Source organism: Cervus canadensis, chromosome 5, assembly GCF_019320065.1.
Source record: "Cervus canadensis isolate Bull #8, Minnesota chromosome 5, ASM1932006v1, whole genome shotgun sequence".
In the NCBI taxonomy this organism is placed as follows: Eukaryota; Metazoa; Chordata; class Mammalia; order Artiodactyla; family Cervidae; genus Cervus; species Cervus canadensis.
Window position 1 is genome coordinate 81,985,281 of NC_057390.1, and position 20,236 is coordinate 82,005,516.

The 20,236-nt window shown below is 33.8% G+C and overlaps 1 protein-coding gene and 1 pseudogene across 7 annotated transcripts in view; both read left to right on the forward strand.

Annotated features, from left to right (window-relative positions):
* ROCK2 (Rho associated coiled-coil containing protein kinase 2) overlaps positions 1-20,236 on the forward strand; it is a 129,759-nt gene that overhangs the window by 81,736 nt on the left and 27,787 nt on the right. For all 6 annotated transcript variants that reach the window (XR_006269537.1, XM_043469342.1, XM_043469340.1 and 3 more), the window contains exons 7-20: positions 1,299-1,437; positions 3,502-3,593; positions 4,424-4,583; positions 6,081-6,141; positions 6,734-6,745; positions 10,812-10,891; positions 11,051-11,099; positions 12,734-12,869; positions 12,964-13,055; positions 13,282-13,528; positions 13,922-14,028; positions 16,240-16,399; positions 18,154-18,314; positions 18,665-18,849. Coding sequence is in view for 5 of the 6 variants with exons in the window: in XM_043469342.1 (XP_043325277.1) it covers positions 1,299-1,437; positions 3,502-3,593; positions 4,424-4,583; positions 6,081-6,141; positions 6,734-6,745; positions 10,812-10,891; positions 11,051-11,099; positions 12,734-12,869; positions 12,964-13,055; positions 13,282-13,528; positions 13,922-14,028; positions 16,240-16,399; positions 18,154-18,314; positions 18,665-18,849 (1,681 nt within the window). In the remaining variant the exon portion in view is untranslated. The remainder of the gene's footprint in view (positions 1-1,298; positions 1,438-3,501; positions 3,594-4,423; positions 4,584-6,080; positions 6,142-6,733; positions 6,746-10,811; positions 10,892-11,050; positions 11,100-12,733; positions 12,870-12,963; positions 13,056-13,281; positions 13,529-13,921; positions 14,029-16,239; positions 16,400-18,153; positions 18,315-18,664; positions 18,850-20,236) is intronic.
* Positions 11,106-12,556, forward strand: LOC122442065 (annotated as a pseudogene). The gene has a single exon (XR_006269538.1). The product of XR_006269538.1 is annotated as a 60S ribosomal protein L5-like (transcript).

Below are 20,236 nucleotides of genomic sequence, written 5' to 3' on the forward strand. Positions count from 1 at the left end.
CTGTGCTAAGTTCATGTCCGGCTGTGACTTGCTTTGTTCTGGGCCTTTGTCATTGCAGTGGGTCTCTTTGTACATACTGTATTCTCTTAGGTTGCTGTCTGTTCTCCCCATGTCTGGGCCCTGTCTGATGATTTATTAGGTGTGTTTTGTAGTATATTGAAAGTGGAATATACCATCATTTGCCTAGACTCTCCCAGAGTTTTAAAAAATAATATACTTTGGAGGAAGTCACCTGGGTTTTTTGAAGAGACCATTTATACACGTGCTGCCGTTTTCAGCTCTGAGAGCTGAATTTAATGAGTTTGAATGGCACTGATATGCAGTATTCTCAGCATACTCTGGTGCTCACTCATCAGGTTGGTTGGCACTAGACTTCACTTCAAAGAGTCTACTGCAGTGAAAAATCACACTAGAAAAATCTTGAATTCAAAACTCTCCTGTGCTACCCTTGGAAAACAAAAACTATCTGAGCACTTCTTTTTGGCTGATTTGGGGAAGTCTGGTTTGTACCAAGGTGATTTGAAGCACACTGGCAGGGCCTTTAACTCTTAGAATTTGAGTACTGGCCAAAATGATGTTGTGAACTTTTTTGAAAGTCTTTATATTCTTTTCAGTGCCTCTTTATCACAGTCATCAGTTGGCAGGAACACTGTATTTGGAGAATGATTCTGCCATTTTCAGTTCTAGCTGTGTGTCCTTGTAGGCAAATCACGTCATCTATCTGGGCCTTGGCTTCCTTGTATGTAAAATAATGAGGCTGATCTGACTCTTAGAGCTGCATTGTCCAGGCTATTGTGATGAAAATGGCTTATGTCTGCACTGGTTAGTATGGTGGGGACCTGCCATGTTGGGCTTTTGAAATATAGCTAATGTGACTAGGGAAATGAATTTTCTATTTTATTTCATTTTAATTAATTTAAAATGCCACTTGTGGTTGGTGACTGCTGTATTGTATAACAAAAGGTTTGATTTAGCTGAAGCATTAGAAGGCTGTAACTGATCTGATCACACTTAGTAATCTTTTAAATTATCCGGTAAATTGATTTTTTTCTCATTATATATTTCCCAACACATTGTACAGTTAGTATTGATTTTATTTTGATTTTAAAAGTTATGGGCTTATTGATATGATTAAAATTTAAATATATTCTTGGTGTGTACATGTTTGTTTTGACTGAGATTTCTGTCCCATAGACATTTCCTTCTTACATGCATGCAATAAATCTAAACATATTTAGTAAAAAATGTTTAATTTGCATTCTCTGTTACACTCTGTGTCTTCTTTCTTGGTACTTTAGGGGATACTCCATTTTATGCAGATTCACTTGTAGGAACATACAGCAAAATTATGGATCATAAAAACTCACTGTGTTTCCCTGAAGATGCAGAAATTTCTAAACATGCGAAGAATCTCATCTGTGCCTTCTTAACGGATAGGTAATATACATTAAATTTCTTTATAGAGATTTCTTTGTAGAGAATCCTTTTAGCTTTTAGACTTGTAGAAGTGAAAGCTTACTTAACTCTTATATATACACATATAAAATCAGTCTTTTTATCCAACTTGCATTTAATTCTGGTTTAGCCTTTTCCTACTGCTTAGCCTGGGATTGGGTTACCATTGTCATTTTGTATGTGCAACCTGATGGTGATCCAACTCTGATCTTAACCCTCATATCTAAAAAGAAAACTTGATAAAGTAATGCATCTGAGAGAAAAGAAAACTTCTGTGTTTTTCACATTTTATCCTTTAAAATGATTGAGCCATATTGCTTTTGAGTGTACAGCTTTTGAGAGAAGAACATTTTGTGCAGATAAGTATTCAAAAGTTAATAATCTTAAAAACTGTTTGACTTTGCAGTGCCTCCTTCCCAGCCCCTTTTAATTTGCATTTGAATATGAGCAAGTCCATCCTGAAAATTCTGTATTTCTTAAAAATAGATGAACATTATTGTGAAAACCTGCCTTAAAAAAAGAGAAGCCTGGAAAGCTCCTTGAAGTGTCTCCCTTGCCCTCTCTATTTTCTGGTTTCCCACTTTACGTTTGTGATTGGAGTCATCCTGTCAAAGGGCCAATGCATACAAGTGGGTGCTTCCACCTTAGACCAGACTTAATGATTTTAGGGAAATTATCTTACTTTCTGGGGAAATAATTTTACTCATTCTAAATATGATGGGATCAGATTTAGATGATAACTGAGGACTTTTCTTGCTCAGTGATGCTGTCTTCCTGAGCACACCTTATTGTTAGTTTGCCAGTTGCTTGTACTACAGTACTGTAGTGACCATTCTCATACATTTCTCTTTGCATACTTTTTGTAGGATAAAATATTAAAGATGGATTTCTGGGCTATACATTTTAAAATTGACCTACTTGAGTTGCAAATTTGACCCCCAGAAATGTCACATGGGGTATATTCCATTATTAAGCATTGTTTCCCTCATTCTTGTCAAACTAAGTACTATGAATTGTTTATTTTTCCGTACAAAGCAGAAAATTACATTTTTCCTCATTAATTTAATCTTTTTTGTTTATTTATCAATCATTTGTAAAATAAAACTTTGTTAATTACATAATTAATGAACACTTCATGGTGATACACTCAAATTTTATATAACATTTGCTTTGAGGACTAAGTGGAGTTGATAGAAATGATTATAATTTGTGTTGAAAGGTAAAATATAAAACAGGATATATAGCATGTGTTAATGAAAGGAGTACCATTCATGAAAGACTAGCCTTAGTGATTTATGGTCGGTGGTAGTTGCAATCTAAAGAATGATTGTAGGTGGAGAAAAGATAGTTTGAGAAGAATCTAATGCCACTAGTGTGGCTAGGAGTACTTCCTTCTATAAACTTTACACATTTTCTTGTTTATGTTAAACATAGCTCCAGGGGCATAATTGCTTATTATTTCCACATAGTCTTCATTGAAGACTCAAAAAGTCAAAGAATGAAATTATTAGCAACATTTTTCTTGTATTCATATTGATAATTTTAATATAAATGCAGTACATATTTATATTTAACTTACATTTAATATAGATGTAGATCTATCCAGAGTGAATATAGATAACTTCAAGCACAGTATGTGAGTTCTTTTTAAGAAGGGGGGAGGATTTTTTTAAATAACATTTTTATTATAGAGGTTTTTAAAAAATTCTTCTGTGCCAAAAGTTAGATCTCCATTCATTTTATGCCCTAAAATTGGTCATATGATTTTGGCACATACCAGTGACTTTTTTAATTGAAAGCCTCCTATACTTTCATTTGAGGCAAAGTGCAAATAGAAACATAATTTCTTTTCTATGACATTCATTATTTAGAGAGATCACATGCTGTAAAATTAGATTGCTTATTTTTGAGCAGTATTTAAGCTGAAGGTTTTCCATTTTTTTAAACTCATTTCTGATCCTTACTCTGATCCTCGTTGAGATAAGAGTATTTTTGTATTTTTATAATCTTACTCTTTATAATAGAATGTTTAATTGCATTATTTAGGGAGGTACGCCTTGGAAGAAATGGGGTAGAAGAAATCAAACAACATCCTTTCTTTAAGAATGATCAGTGGAATTGGGATAACATAAGAGAGAGTAAGTCAATAAATTTAAATATTTCCATTTCATCACATTTTAAATCTCATAAATTGAATCCTTTTCTGATTTAAAAAGCATGTCTGGTACTCTTAACAGTAATTTTTAAATTGAGAAATTTTATTTCAGTCATTTTGAAGCTGTGTAACTAAATCTTATTTCAGTATCTTAGCAAACTAGTATGTCTTTATTTCCCAGTGCTTTTATGATAAGCATTATAGGTTTCTTAATTTGTCAAGCTGTTATATGGATCTCAATAATTTTCAGAATTGGGGAAATAAAATTCTTTAATTCATATGTTTGAATTAATAAATCAATAATTAGTTACTTATGGAGAGTACTCTGGTGAATACTACGGTAAACATAGTAGTTCATTTAAACTTCATGTATATTTACATTAATTCATTTTAAGAGCAAGAAATATTTCTACTTAAAGATGTAGTAGAAAACTTCTGAAAACTAAAGACTGTATGTGCAAGTTATTGCTGCTTGGAAGATTAATACCTAGAATAATATCGTACTGCTTTGCATAGATTAATTCATCTATGTTTAAAATCAATCTAATATAATGATAAAACAGAGAATTTCAGTTCTTTGAAATGATAAAATAGTAAATCTGTCATTGAAATTTTCTGTAGTAAATCATGACAGTATAGTATTGTTTGCTAATCAAATATCAATATATAATGTGTTAATATTTATATAGTGTGTTAATATCAATATAACATTAATAATCTATAATAACTAATATAAAACAGAACAGGGGTGGTTTCTGTCTTTTTAAATCATATGTATTATTATTAGACAATGTGTTTTTTTTCTTTTAATAGCTGCAGCTCCTGTGGTACCTGAACTCAGCAGTGACATAGACAGCAGCAATTTTGATGACATTGAAGATGATAAAGGAGATGTAGAAACCTTCCCAATTCCTAAGGCTTTTGTGGGAAATCAGCTACCTTTTATAGGATTTACCTACTACAGAGAAAATTTGTATGTGATTTGTTTGTTATATTTTTATTGTTTTCAACATCTAGCTGTAAAGAGTTGTCTTACTTCAGGACTCTGAATTATAGAAGATAATGTGTTAATTTGTTTCAAACTGAGATTTTTTTGAAGATATTATATATAATCATTTACAAATGAATGTAAGGCAGTGTTGTGTGTTTGAAGACAGAACACCTGCTTTTGAGGGAGTCTGTCAACTATTAAGGGACATAGGAGAATTATATAGTCATAATGAAGAGTAGAATGGGATATGAGCCTTAAGAAAGGTACCAAGAAGATCTGAGAATCATAATTCTTGCGATTTCAGAAGAAAAATAAAAGTCACATCTCTTTGGGGCTAGTGTAGGGGGAAGTCAGGTAAGACCTCAAGGAAGAGACAGCATTTTAACCAAGTCTAAAGGTAAGAAAGGGTTTTGAGTAGCTGAGATGTAGGGAGGTTAGGTGAGTGTGGTGGAGAGGTGCATAGTGGAAGCAAAACTTTGGAATTTAAGTATACACTAGGAGCAGAGCAGTATAGTCCAGTAGGTTTCAAACATGGTATATATCACTGTATTATAACCATTTGAAGAATTTAATGGGACTGATTTTCTTGCCTATAATACTTTCATCTAGTGCAGAGCCTGGCATAAGATCATTCGATAAATGTTGCTCAACTGGAGCAAGTATTGGGTATAAGATTAGAAAAAGACTGGAGTTAAAGTGTGAGGGAAGCATAATGGAACAGATGATTGTTGTGTATTATGCTAAGGGACTTTTGACTTTGACGGGAAGTGAAGAGCTGCTGAAAACTGTTAAGTAGTTAAATGAAGTGTTAAAGACATTTGAGAAATTTTTGATACTTCATGTTTGTAATGGTTGGGGCGATCAACTGTTATGGTTTGCCCAGGACTAAGGGGTTTCCTAGGATGTGCTATGGGACTTTCATGCTAAAATTAGGAAAATCAGCGCAAACCAAGATGAGTTGTTCATCCTGTTAAAGATAAGGTTCTGAAAACTGCTGTAATGCTGACAAAAGTGAAGACATCTGTGCAGGAGAAATCCAGGCATGTTCATACACAGCAAGGAACGACCCGGTTAAGAGAGAAACTGACAGTTAAATAGAAGTGATGATTTATGTATTAAGACCAGGAGATCAAGAGATGTCTTTGAAAAAGAGGAGAGATGTCTCTTTTCAAAATATTTCTAGAAAAGAAGAATAAAATAGGAACTCAAAATGAGGCAAAGAGGGGGAAAAATACGGTTCTGTTTAGTGACTCCAGTCTCAACAGTGTTACCAAAGACTAGAACATCGGCTTAAGAGTGAGAAGCAAGAAATAGCATTTTAAATTATTGAAAACGGTATAAATGTCAAGGAGTGGGGGGAATAGTAGTTCACTTAAAACATGTTGAAAGTGAAAAGAAAGATAATTTAATTCTGAGGATAACTTTATATCAGAAAATGAGTTAATGGCATGCAAAAGAATTTCCTGCCTTTCCTTCTAGGTTACTAAGTGACTCTCCATCTTGTAAAGAAAATGACTCAATACAATCAAGGAAGAATGAAGTATGTGTAAATTTTTACTACTCTATTTTAATCACATGTTCAAATATTTTAGTAATATCCATGTTGTTTTAAAAGTTCACTTGATGTTACTTTTAGATGGCATTCCTTGTTGCAGTCCGGATCAGTATAACACTGAAGTGATTCATTTATTTGACGAGTATTATGGTATGAGATCCAGTGGCTAGTAGAAAGATGAGTTACATGACTTTAGGCTTAGTTTCATTACAAAAGTGATAGAATATGTTATAAACAGCTGTATTTCCTACCAGTTAGAAAATTTTGTAATCTTAGCACTATATATGAGTATAGATAGTAAGCTATAAGAATACAGAAATAGTGGATAGATTAAAATTTTGAGTATTTAGCAATGAATTGATATAAAGGATAATTTTATCAAAATGTTACAGTATTTTGTGACCTCCATACAAAACTAAATGATGTAGACACATAAATGAGGATGCTAAATATTTTTCTCTTCAAAACTTATAAAAACTAAAAAAATTGAGTAATTTTGATATGATTTGTGTTTTAGGAATTTTACAAAGCATAGCAAGCATTTTAATTTTTTTTGTTGTTGTTTTGTTTTAAATAGGAGAGTCAAGAGGTATGTTGATGTCAAATATGTTGAAAAACAGGAAAATCTCATCACTCTAGCGATGTTTTGATATAACCATTTGGATATAACCTAGCATTTGGAGTACTACACCTCCCAAGAGAGAAGTTCCCAACCTTTTTTTCTGCCAAGTATTCTTTTCATTATTGCTCCTATGGATCTGTTGTTTAAAATATGTATTATGTACTTTTTTTGGTTTTGTTTATTAAGGATATGTAACTAGCAGCAAGAACTTTTGATTGGCATGTGATAACTAATCAGCATGTGATCAAGTTATCCCAATGTAGCAGCAGCCAAAAGCTGTTGAACTTGACGAGTTCACTGGCCTATATTTCCTTACTAGGGAGTATACAGTTTTTCTTAAGATACATGAAATATTTAAGAAATCATGGAGAACCTAATCACTAGAAAAATTAGTGGAAAAAACATTGTCCATGGAATCTAATAGGTCTTTGGGGGCACTGCCACTTATTAGCTGTGCTGTCTTGGCCCAGTTGTTCATCATTTTTGGATTTCAGTTTCTTTATTGAATAAATGTACTACTACCCATCTTTTTATGGCTTTTGTTAGGTTTAATGACACAGTAAATGTAAAGTGTGTGCCATTGTACCTAAAATACAAAAGGAACTCAAAAGGTTAAATCCTTTAGAAAGGCAGTAATACCCCCAAAATAGATTCTTTAGTGCTTTCTATAATTTTAGTTTTTTTAAAGACTGATAAATTTGGCCTATAAGAAGATTTAAAGAATGGCAAGATGACTTGTAATTAATTAGCCATCATTAATCATTAATGTTATTGATGATAAACTTTTCATAGTATTGTGCCTGGTACAATATAGGAAATTATAAAGAGGTTTTATGTGTGTGTGTGTGTGTGTGTGTGTGCGCACGCGCGCGCCTTTTTTTGAGGTAAAATTGATCAATTCAGTTCAGTCGCACAGTCGTGTCTGTCTCTTTGCAACCCCATGAACTGCAGCACACCAAGCTTCCCTGTCCAATACCAAACTCCCGGAGCTTGCTCAAACTCATGTCCATCGAGTTGGTGATGCAATCCAGTCATCTCATCCTCTGTCATCCCCTTCTCCTCCTGCCTTCAATCTTTCCCAGCATCAGGGTCTTTTCCAATGAGTCGGTTCTTCACATCAGGTGGCTAAAAGGATTGGAGTTTCAGCTTCAGCATCAGCCCTTCCAATGAATATTCAGGACTGATTTCCTTGAGGATTGACTGGTTGGATCTCCTTGCAGTCCAAGGGACTCTCAAGAGTCTTCTCTAACATCACAGTTCAAAAGCATCAATTCTTCGGCGCTCAGCTTTCTTTATAGTCCAACTCTCAAATCCATACATGCCCACTGGAAAAACCACAACTTTGACTAGACGGACCTTTGTTGACAGAGTAATATCTCTGCTTTTTACTATGCTGTCTAGATTTGTCATAGCTTTTCTTCCAAGGAGCAAGTGTCTTTTAATTTCATGGCTGCATTCACCATCTGCAGTGATTTTGGAGCCCAAGAAAATTAAGTCTGTCACTGTTTCCATTGTCTCCTCATCTATTTGCCATGAAGTGATGGGACCGGATACCGTGATCTTAGTTTTCTGAATGTTGAGTTTTAAGCCAGCTTTTTCACTCTTCTCTTTCACTTTCATCAAGAGGCTCTTTAGTTCCTTTTCACTTTCTGCCATAAGGGTGATATCATCTGCATATCTGAGGTTATTGATATTTCTCCTGGAAATCTTGATTCTAGCTTGTGCTTCATCCAGCCCGGCATTTCACATGATGTACTCTGCATATAAGTTAAAAAAGCAGGGTGACAATATACAGCCTTGATGTACTCCTTTTCCTATTTGGAACTAGTCTGTTATTCCATGTCTGGTTCTAACTGTTGCTTCTTGACCTACATACAGATTTCTCAGGAGGCAGGTCAGGTGGTCTGGTATTCCCATCTCTTTAAGACTTTTCCACAAACAAACTGACTGTATGATCCACACAGTCAAAGGCTTTGGTGAAGTCAATAAAGCAGAAGTAAATATTTTCCTGAACTCTCTTGCCTTTTCAATGATCCAGCGGATGTTGGCAAATTGATCTCTGGTTCCTCTGCCTTTTCTAAATCCAGCTTGAACATTTGGAAGTTCATGGTTCACGTACTGTTCAAGCCTGGCTTGGAGAATTTTGAGCATTACTTTGCTAGCGTGTGAGATGAGTGCAGTGTGCAGTAGTTTGAACCTTCTTTGGCATTGCCTTTCTTTGGGATTGGAATGAAAACTGACCTTTTCCAGTCCTGTGGCCACTGCTGAATTTCCCAAATTTGCTGGCATATTGAGTGCAGTGCTTTCACAGCATCATCTTTTAGGATTTGAAATAGCCTAACTGGAATTCCATCACCTCCACTAGCTTTGTTTGTAGTGATGCTTCCCGAGGCCCACTTGACGTCGCATCCCAGGATGTCTGTCTGGCTCTAGGTCAGTGATCACACCATCGTGGTTATCTGGGTCATGAACATCTTTTTTGTACAGTTCTTCTGAGTATTCTTGCCACCTCTTCTTAATATCTTCTGCTTCTTTTAGGTCCATACCATTTCTGTCCTTTATTGTGCCCATCTTTGCATGAAATGTTCCCTTGGAATCTCTGATTTTCTTGAGGAGATCTCTAGTCTTTCCCATTCTGTTGTTTTCCTCTGTTTATTTGCATTGATCACTTAGGAAGGCTTTTTTGTCTCTCCTTGCTATTCTTTGGAACTCTGCATTCCGATAGATACATCTTTCCTTTTCTCCTTTGCCTTTCACTTTTGATACTGATATGTAACATTTTGAAATTGATATGTAACATTATATAAGTTTCAAGTATACAACATTATGATTTTACTTCTGTGCTCATTGCAAAGTGATCATTAAGAGTATAATAATCAACCATCACCATACAGTTGACCCCATTCACTTATTTCATCTACCCCAGCCCCTTTTCCTCTGGTAATGACCAGTCTGTTCTGTCTTTTGCTTTTGTTTTGTTTATTTTTTCCCTTTTTTTGGTTTGTTTCCATATGAATGATACCATATGATTTTTGTCTTTCACTTTCTGACTTGCATTCTAATACCCTCAAGGTTCATCCATGTTGCAAATAGCTAGATTTCACTCTCCCCCCCCCCCTTTTTTTTTATGGCCAAGTGGTTCCCAATCTGTATGTATATATCACATCTTATTCATCCATTTATCTTCCAGTGGATACTTAGGTTGTTTCTATATCTTGGGTGCATATATCTTTTTGAATTAGTGTTTTCATATTCTTCAGATAAATACCCATAAGTGGAATAGCTGGTTTATATGGTAATTCTACCCTTATCTTTTGAAGAATCTTTGTATTCTTTTCCATACTGGCTATACCAGTTTACATTCCCATCAACAGTGCATGAAAGTTCCCTTTTCTCTACATGCTCTCCAATATTTGATATTTTTGTCTTTTTGATGATATTCATTCTAATGTGTAAGGTGATACTTCGTTGTGGTTTTCATTCATTTCCCTAATAATTAATGATGTTGAACATATTTTGTTAGATCTGTTGGCTATCTGCATGCTTTCTTTGGGAAAATTGAAAGAAAGTTTGTTCTTATTTCTAAGACAAGTAATATATTTTTGAGCATATTCAGTCAAATATTCCAAATATTTGTTTCAGATGTAGACCTTTTATCTTTATCTTATTAGCACAAATGGTGACAATATTTTCATATAAATAATCTACAAAAGAACAGTGGAGGATTTCAATTTTTTTTAATTTATTTATTTATAATGAAGGAGAAACTTGCTATCATAGAAGAATTCTGTCAAAATTGGAGCTTCTCATTTTTATGTTTACATAGTGTGTTCATATATACACATGTGCTGTGATATAAAGCAAGAGATGGAGGATTTTTTTCTGTCAATAAAAATCACATTAAGAAGGTACAAATACGGTACCTATATTAAAGTTGAAAGAAAGGAGAAGAAGATTATCATTGTTTTCTTTAAGCCTCTTGCCTTTTAAATGTGATCACACTTTGTAATTACAGTTTTTTATTTTCTGACAGATTCAGAAAAAACTGTACACATTAGAAGAACACCTTAGCACTGAGATACAAGCCAAAGAGGAACTAGAACAGAAGTGCAAGTATGTTCTGTGGATAATTAAATGTTATCTTTTAAAACGTAAATTTAAACATTTTACTAAAGAGAGCTACAAAGTAATTCTATGATTATTTTACAATTTATGGCAAATGTCTTTATTGTAAGAATTATTTTATTTACTGTTGCCTTTGAAATTCTTCAGATCTGTTAATACTCGCCTAGAGAAAGTGGCAAAGGAACTAGAAGAAGAGGTAAAGTTTCTCTATGCTTTTATTAACATTTTTGTTCGTAAAAAGTTTTGATGCCTGAATTACCTATAGAGTTCACTCAATACCATACTAATACAAATCTTGTTATATAGTAAAATATATGTTATAGCATTGGTGGACAGGACCAAGATTATAGAGTAAACTGTGATAATAGGCTTCATTTTGTTGTGGTTTTGCAATGAATTAATTTAGTATGTGTAGATATTTCAAGGAAAAATAGTTTGTCATATTAATGACATAGCTGAAAAATAGAAATTGACAATTTTTTTAATTATTCAGACCTGTAGTTTATATTAAGTAAAGGTGATTCAAGGGTGATGAAATGTTACAGAGATTTTGGCTTACAATAGTAAACAAAATACTTATGTTCCTGATTATTTAAGAATAATATGCTATTTTAAAAATATGGAAACCGCTTTCTCCCCCCGGAGCCGTGCTGGTTCTGCAGCTCTGTGGCAAGCCGCGGAATTGGGGTTCTGTCCCACAGGATGGGGTTTGTGAAAGTTGTCAAGAACAAGGCCTACTTCAAGAGATACCAAGTGAAATTCAGAAGGCGAGAGGGCAAAACTGACTACTATGCTCGGAAACGATTGGTAATCCAAGATAAAAATAAGTACAACACACCTAAATACAGAATGATTGTTCATGTAACGAACAGAGATATCATTTGTCAGATTGCTTATGCCCGTATAGAAGGAGATATGATAGTTTGTGCAGCTTATGCTCACGAACTCCCAAAATATGGCGTGAAGGTTGGCCTGACAAATTATGCTGCAGCTATTGTATGGGCCTGCTGCTGGCCCGCAGGCTTCTTAATAGGTTTGGTATGGACAAAATTTATGAAGGCCAAGTCAAAGTGACTGGAGATGAATACAATGTGGAAAGTATTGATGGTCAACCTGGTGCCTTCACCTGTTGCTTGGATGCAGGACTTGCCAGAACTACTAACGGGAATAAAGTTTTGGGGGCCCTAAAGGGAGCTGTCGATGGAGGCTTGCCTGTCCCTCACAGTACCAAATGGTTCCCTGGTTATGATTCAGAAAGCAAAGAATTCAGTGCTGAGGTACACCGAAAGCACATCATGGGACAGAACGTTGCAGACTACATGCGTTACCTGATTGAAAAAGATGAAGATGCTTACAAGAAACAATTCTCTCAGTGCATAACGAACAGCGTAACTCCAGACATGATGGAGGAGATGTATAAGAAAGCTCATGCTGCAATACGAGAGAATCCAGTGTATGAGAAGAAGCCTAAGAAAGAAGTTAAAAAGAAGAGGTGGAACCGTCCCAAAATATCACTTGCCCAGAAGAAAGATCGGGTAGCTCAGAAGAAGGCAAGCTTCCTTAGAGCTCAGGAACGAGCTGCCGAGAGTTAAACCAAACCACAATTTTCTATCAAGATTTTTCAGATAAGACAATAATAAACTTATTGAACAAACAAAAAAATTAAAAAAATAAAAATATGGAAACCATTTGTAATTTTAACAAAATAGCTTTTATTAGTTACTAGCTTTTTTAAAGGTTTCTTCTATCTGATGTAACTGAAGTATTTTTTATTTTCATTTGATTTTTATACATACTTTCCTTCGATAATAACTTCAAGCATTATTTCAGATTACCTTAAGGAAAAATGTGGAATCAACATTAAGACAATTAGAAAGAGAAAAGGCACTTCTTCAGCACAAAAATGCAGAATATCAGCGGAAAGCTGATCATGAAGCAGACAAGAAGCGAAATTTGGAGAATGATGGTTTGTAGTGTAGAATACTAAATACTTACTAAGAAAAGAACTTTGTATGTGTGTGTTGTGTTGAAGCTTACTACTTAAATGCTTTTTACCATAGTTAACAGTTTAAAAGATCAGCTTGAAGATTTGAAAAAAAGAAATCAGAACTCTCAGATATCCACTGAGAAAGTGAATCAACTCCAGAGACAAGTAGGTTGATCCCAATTTATTTATAATAAGGATTTTGAATTTTATTTATGACTGTTAGCATTTGTTTTAATTGGTAATGTTACAAAAAGGAAATGATTTGAAAGATATTTTTAGGGTTTTTCTTATTTTAAATAGTTTGCAATGGGGTAATAAATTGAAGTATTTTCATCATATATGGCTGTGTTTATTTGTTTGTTTTTTGTTTGGTTTTGAATTGAATTAACAGCTGGATGAAACCAATGCTTTGCTGCGAACAGAATCTGATACTGCAGCCCGGTTAAGGAAAACACAGGCAGAAAGTTCAAAACAGATTCAGCAACTGGAATCTAACAATAGAGATCTACAAGACAAAAATTGCCTGCTGGAGACTGCCAAGTTAAAACTTGAAAAGGAATTTATCAATCTTCAGTCAGTTCTAGAATCTGAAAGGAGGGACCGAACCCATGGATCAGAGATTATTAATGATTTACAAGGTATTAAAATAAAGTGGAGATTGCACTTAAGTTCATCTTAAAGATCTGTGATTTGGAAATAACCTTAGATGGTGGATAATGTGCTGGAGTAGTAAGTGTATGGATATACTACTCTGTTCTATAAAGTTAGGGTGTTAGAAATACATTGTTACAAAGTTTTCTGAATGAAGGATTTACTTTCAAGTAGTATGAAGTATTTTAAGTAACAAGCCATTTCTGGAAGCAGTAGATTGGATTCCAGTTGAATTAACTCTGAAGCACTATACCAACAATTATAAAATTTCTGCTCATAAATAACAGCTTTAAGGTATGAGGTGAATTCTGAATTTTTTACTCTAAATGTAATTTGTATTGTATATGAATTTATTGTTTTTTAAAATGTTGCAATTTTAGGTAGAATATCTGGCCTAGAAGAAGATGTAAAGAATGGTAAAATCTTATTAGCAAAAGTAGAGCTGGAGAAGAGACAACTACAGGAGAGATTTACTGATTTGGAAAAGGTAAAACCTGTTAAGTTTTATATTCGTGTAAGAAAATGGCTGTAGAGTTTCGAGTTGAAAAACTTATTCTAAAATCAAGAAAATTAGTAACAGATATTTCCAGCACTCATGTACTTTTTTATATTGTTACATACATTGAGGATATATACTTTAAGGCTTACCATAACACCATACAAGCAGCCCTTAGCATGTTAGTTGCTTATGAAGGGAGGACTGTCCTAGGGTGTGTTATGAGGATGCTTCTCCCTAGGCATCTTAGGAAAACGCAGATTTTGATGTACATTATATATTCAAAATGATGTAAAATTATCATGAGTTTTCGTGTAGAAGTTTACCAAAAAGTGCTATAAGCAGGGATAATTTCTAGGCTCTGTGTAGATAATATTTTGTTTTCATTCATTTAAGTATTTAGTGTATCGAATGTGGTAGAAATATCAGGATGCAGTTCTTGCCCTTAACAACCTCACATCTAGTAAGTAATTTCTAGAGTAAAAGTAAAGTACACAGATAATTCCAATGCAGTGTGCTAAGTAGAGTGGTAGAGGTATGGGCAGGGTATCTCGGGTACACAGAAGGAACCCCTAGTCTGACAGGGCAGCATCGGCTGACAAAGTAAAGGCGCACTACGAGCGGGGAAGGACATCATGAGTGAAGGCACAGAGGATGGAAAATAAAAAACTCATAGTCAGTGTATTTACGGATAAGCTATTCAGTATTTCTAGAGTAAAGAGGGAAGGTCAAGAAATTTTACTCTTTTAAGGGAAAGACAGTGAATATTTTAAATTTTGCAGGCCATATGGTCTCTGCTTCAGTAAAGGGAATAGGCATGGCTATGATCTAATGAAGTTTTACAAAAATAGACATCAGGCTAAAATAGGCCATGCAAGATGTTGAATACTCTATTAACAAACTTATTTGCTCTAAGAAATGGACTAACCACTGAAGGGCTTTTAAGTTGGGTGATTTTATTAGTGATTCATTTAAGATAACATTATGTACCATGTGAAAACTAGGTTTGAGGAGGACAAGATGAGGTAGGTAGATTAATCAGAGGCTTTTTCAGATAAAGTAACTCAGATAATGGAGACTTAACTAGTACAGTAGTTCAAAGGATGGAAAATAGGAATGAATCTGAGACATATTTGAAGGAGGAGTATTTGGGAACACTTAGTGATTGATTGAGTAAATGTAACATGTGAATAGTACTTAAGAATGAGTTTTGAGTTCCTAGTTTGTGACAAAAATCTATAGTAGTGGTGTCTTTAATTAATAAAGAATAAAGGAGAAGTAGAGGAGACAATGATACATCCATTTTAGTCTTGAGGTGTTGGTGAAACAACCAAATTAGGATGTCTACAGAGAAGTAAGCTATGGTAGTAGCAGCTAGAAATATTTGATCGTCATTGATATTGAAGTAGCTCAAACTATGCGAATGAAAGAACCCATCTGGAAGGAGATTGCTTAGATCTGTGGTTTTTCAAAGCAGAGTAAACTACTCTGTTGATAGATTGTGTAGTTTGAAAAAAATTATTTTCATTATTGAAAAAAAAGTCTGTATTTATGATATAAACTATAGGAAACAAAGAATTAGAAAATCTTTTGAGGATATATAGAAAATTAACTTCTATTAATGGTTCTCAACTTAAAACATGTTTTCCATGTGGAAAATAAAGATGAGTAGTAGAGGATCCTGTATTTTTTTCCCCCCTAAAGATCTAGCAAGGAAGATGTTAGGTATGTTTTTAAAATTTGAGAAATAAAACAGAAAGAGGAGAAGCATCATGGCTAAAGAATGCTACCTGCAGAGAACACCCAAGAGGTGGCTGGGAGAAAACTTCACACACAGCAGAAAAGATGAGAGAAGGATGGGGAGAGCCAAGTGAGGTCAAGTATATCAAGGAAATAGTCTCAAGGGCAACAGTGAGTTCAAATGAAAAATGACTGAAAGGGTTTGTTGAATTTGATAATTGAGGTATCATTCATCACTTTATTGAGCTCAAGTAATCACAGTGAAGATCTTGAAACAGTAGTGGAGATATGGGAGAGAAGTATATTGGGAAGCAAACAAGTGAAACAGCACATAGGGAACTTTTACAGAAAGTCTGAAGATCGGAGGGAATGTGTTAAACATTGTTAGTAAGCCTGTAAAGAAATTTTTGAAATTGTGAGCCAGTCTATTTTGTTGATGGCTGCCGTTTAAATCTTTAATAGGAAAAGAACAACATGGAAATAGATATGACATACCAACTAAAAGTTATACAGCAAAGTTTAGAACAAGAAGAAACTGAACATAAGGCTACAAAAGCACGGCTTGCAGATAAAAACAAGATTTATGAATCCATTGAAGAAGCTAAATCAGAAGCCATGAAAGGTATGCATTTTCATAAGAGGATTTTCAGCAATATTTTACAGAATTGATTCTGTATTCAATTCTGATTTTGGAAAATATTTTTAAAAACTATTAGGAAAACTTTACATATATACATATATATATATATATATATATTTTTTTTTTTTTTTTTTTTCCTCCCTTTAAGGCCATGACCATTTCTAGGATAGTAAGGCTCAAACACAAAATTGCTCAACCACATTTTTAGATCAGAGAGATGAATATTTCAGTGGTATCAATAGTGGCAGGCATATAGAGTATGAAGTTCTATATATATCTGTTCAGATTTGGGGGATATGCTCTTTTTATAATTAGCTTGACATTTCACCAGCTCATGTTAGGAAATTCTTTCCTGAAGTTTGTGTAAGTTCACTGAATATTTTGAAATCTGGCATGATGAAGATACTAGCTGTATTTAGTCAGAGTCACACAAAGCTAATGAGTGTAGGGTAAGATAACAAAGTTAACTTTTCCACAAACCAAGCCTGTTATCTTGGAATTGTCATTTAGATTATATCTTGTTTTCCAGACTGACTGTTTATACATGATGGCTTTGAAATTCCAAAAGAAATCAGTAAAGTATTTGTGTCAAAGATTTGTAAAACTCTTAAACAGAAATTTCATTTCATATTAAACCATAACATTTATTAATAACTTAGCAAAAAAAATAGCCTTTTAATTATTGAATGTAGTTAAAATTGGAGGGGTTTTTTTGGTCAAAAGCAGTTTAGTTTAAGACATTGATTTTAGATGATAAAAGATGAAATGAGTGCTATATTTAGAAATACCTGGTAAGAAGAAAGTGGGACAAGAGTTGAATTTCTTTTGAGATCATAATTTAGGTGCTATAAAATGCAGACATTTTTCACATTTGTAACACACATGTAATTACCACCCAAGACAAGATAGACAATCTATATTTTCCTCATCTCAGTGAGTTCACTCATGCCTCTTTCTGTTCTCTAGATCCACGTTCCAGTGATTAGTTTATAAAATGAGTACATTTGTTTATAGGTTGTTCTCAGAACTGTTGAAAATGAACCAATTCAGCATAGTAACAACTGTCTTTTTTTCAAATTTCTCTTCACAACTCTAACATACAGATGACTTTCATATTTTGCATGATTGCACACAACTTAAATTTTGTAGATGGTACTCAAATATGGTATAAAACCTACTGCGTGTCATTGCTTCCTTTGAGTAAGAATATGGCTTACCAGTGAATTACTAGCTATGTGATCTTGTCTAGTTACTTACCCTTTTATGCCTAGTTTCCTGTAAAGGGACAGTTCCTATATTTGGTTGTGAAAAACAGGTGCATTGATATATGAAAAGTGCCTAGAAATGCTAGCTGTTTTTAGTAGTATATGAAAAGCATTTCATTTTTCCACACTTTTGAAGCTAGTTCATTAAAAACTGAAAGTTCATAACGTTTAAATTTTACCTAAAATAACTTTGGTAAGTGATAAAGGCAGAATTATTCTGCTTTCATTAAAATGAATATAATATTGCAGAGTGTGGTAGATTTTTATACCCTGCAAATATAACACTTAATTTTTAAGCATGAAATTGTTGATATTTCAGTTGTATTAAGAGGAGTAATGAAAATGTTAAATTGGAAATTCAAAAAAATTTTGAGGCAGCATCATTTATTGCAATTTTTATTAGCACTGTGTCATGTATTTGATATGCTTTTTTTGTTTGGTTCATGATCATGTCTATTTTTGTGGCAATAGAAATGGAGAAAAAGCTCTCGGAGGAAAGAACTTTAAAACAGAAAGTAGAGAACTTGTTGCTGGAGGCTGAGAAAAGATGCTCTATATTAGACTGTGACCTCAAACAGTCACAGCAGAAAATAAATGAACTCCTCAAACAGAAGGATGTGCTAAATGAGGATGTAAGTGTGCAGCTTACTGTATAATGAACTATTTAATTAATTAATAATAAACTAGGTTTATTTGTTCAATGATGGTTTTACAATTAAAATTTTTTCTTGTAAAATAATATTCTGTGATTTTTTAATTGTACCAGATTTGGATGATATACTAAATGAATCATAATTAAAATTTCTTTGAAGACTAATTTTATTTTAAAAATATATTATTATGGAAAATCCAAAAAATACTGTGAAATGAATTAACTGTTTAAGGGGGAAAATATCTGTTTTATGTCGTTATATTTACTGCCAGCATCATTGATGAGAAAATAAAAATAATTTGCTTACATACCAATAACACTATTTTTTAGGTTAGAAACTTGACATTAAAAATAGAACAGGAAACTCAGAAGCGCTGCCTTACACAAAATGACTTGAAGATGCAAACACAGCAAGTTAACACACTAAAAATGTCAGAAAAGCAGTTAAAGCAAGAGAATAATCATCTCCTAGAAATGAAAATGAGCTTGGAAAAACAGAATGCTGAACTTCGAAAGTAAGTTAATTGTTTGAAACAAAGACTTACTAATATACAGAGCTATCTCCATGTAAGTTATCTTAATTTTTACTTACCTGGGAGTTTTCTTTTGACGCCTTTGTTTTCTTGACCACATTTTTCTCTTTCTGTTTAAGTGATGTGTTGAGTGCCACTGTTTCCTTCAAAAAGATTTTATTTGCTTCCCCAACAATTTTTACTACTGCCACATTATGATATAATGGTATATTGTTTGTCCTAAAGAAGAAAAGGTCTGGGGTTTGCACCCCACCCTCTTAAGATTCCTCCTCAGGACTGTCTCACAAACAGAAGTGTCTTTTGTTTGTTCCTTTAGTTTCTGGGACTTGGAAATGTTTGACTGTTAAGCAAACACCATATAAATTTTTAAATCATATTTTAGGATACACTCTTGTGCTATATCCCTGAGTCAGGAAGATCCCCTAGAGAAGGAAATGGCAATCCACTCCAGTATTCTTGCCTGGAGAATTCCATGGACAGAGGAGCCTGGAGGGCCACAGTCCGTGGGGGTCACAAAGAGCCAGACACGACTGAGCAACACACTTTCTCTCCTGCAATATTTAATTTACTTAGAAAACATTGTTAAAATACTTTTAATTAAGGCATATAGTAAATATACTGTTAAAATATGCCCCATTTAGTCATTAGTAGTATAATTAGTACTGATCAAAGATTCTAGGAAATACCACTTCCATTAAACATGAACCTGACATAAAAAGGAAAGACAGAATAGGAAGGCGCTCTTGAAGGTTAAAAATTATTGCCAATGTAAATTTATTAGAAGAGTTTGAAGAAAAAAAACTTTTTTTAATTTCACAAAATATAGAACAAGAAGAAATGACATAGAATATATGAGAGAAAAGCTAACACACACACCAGCTTATTCTAAGAGTTCTAGCACCAGACAAGGAATTCCAGAGAATCTTAGGGAAGGAAGTTACTAAAGAAATAATAGAAAAGAATTTCTCATAATTGGAAAAGAAGTCTTTATATTGAAAAGGCCAGCAAAGATACTTAAGAAAAGACTCACATTTAGACATGTTCTTATGAAATCTCAAAAACAAAAGAGAATGGAGTTGTTGCAGTTCTTATCTCCAGCTGGGGAGGTTGTGGTTTGTGGTTCATGCAATAGGAAATGAATAGTCTGATTATGTCACTTAGACCAGTGATATAACTGTGTTAGGGGTTGGGGAGAGGTTAGGGGTGGTAAGAGCTAAATTCTCACATATGGCAGCAGGGAATTGGTAAATAATTAAAATGTATGTCAAGGAATAAGCTGAGATGTGGTGGGAAGCACAAAAGAACAATAAACAGAAATGAAACAAAGTGATTTCCTCTAGGGAAATAGGATTGTCCCATGGATGGTTAT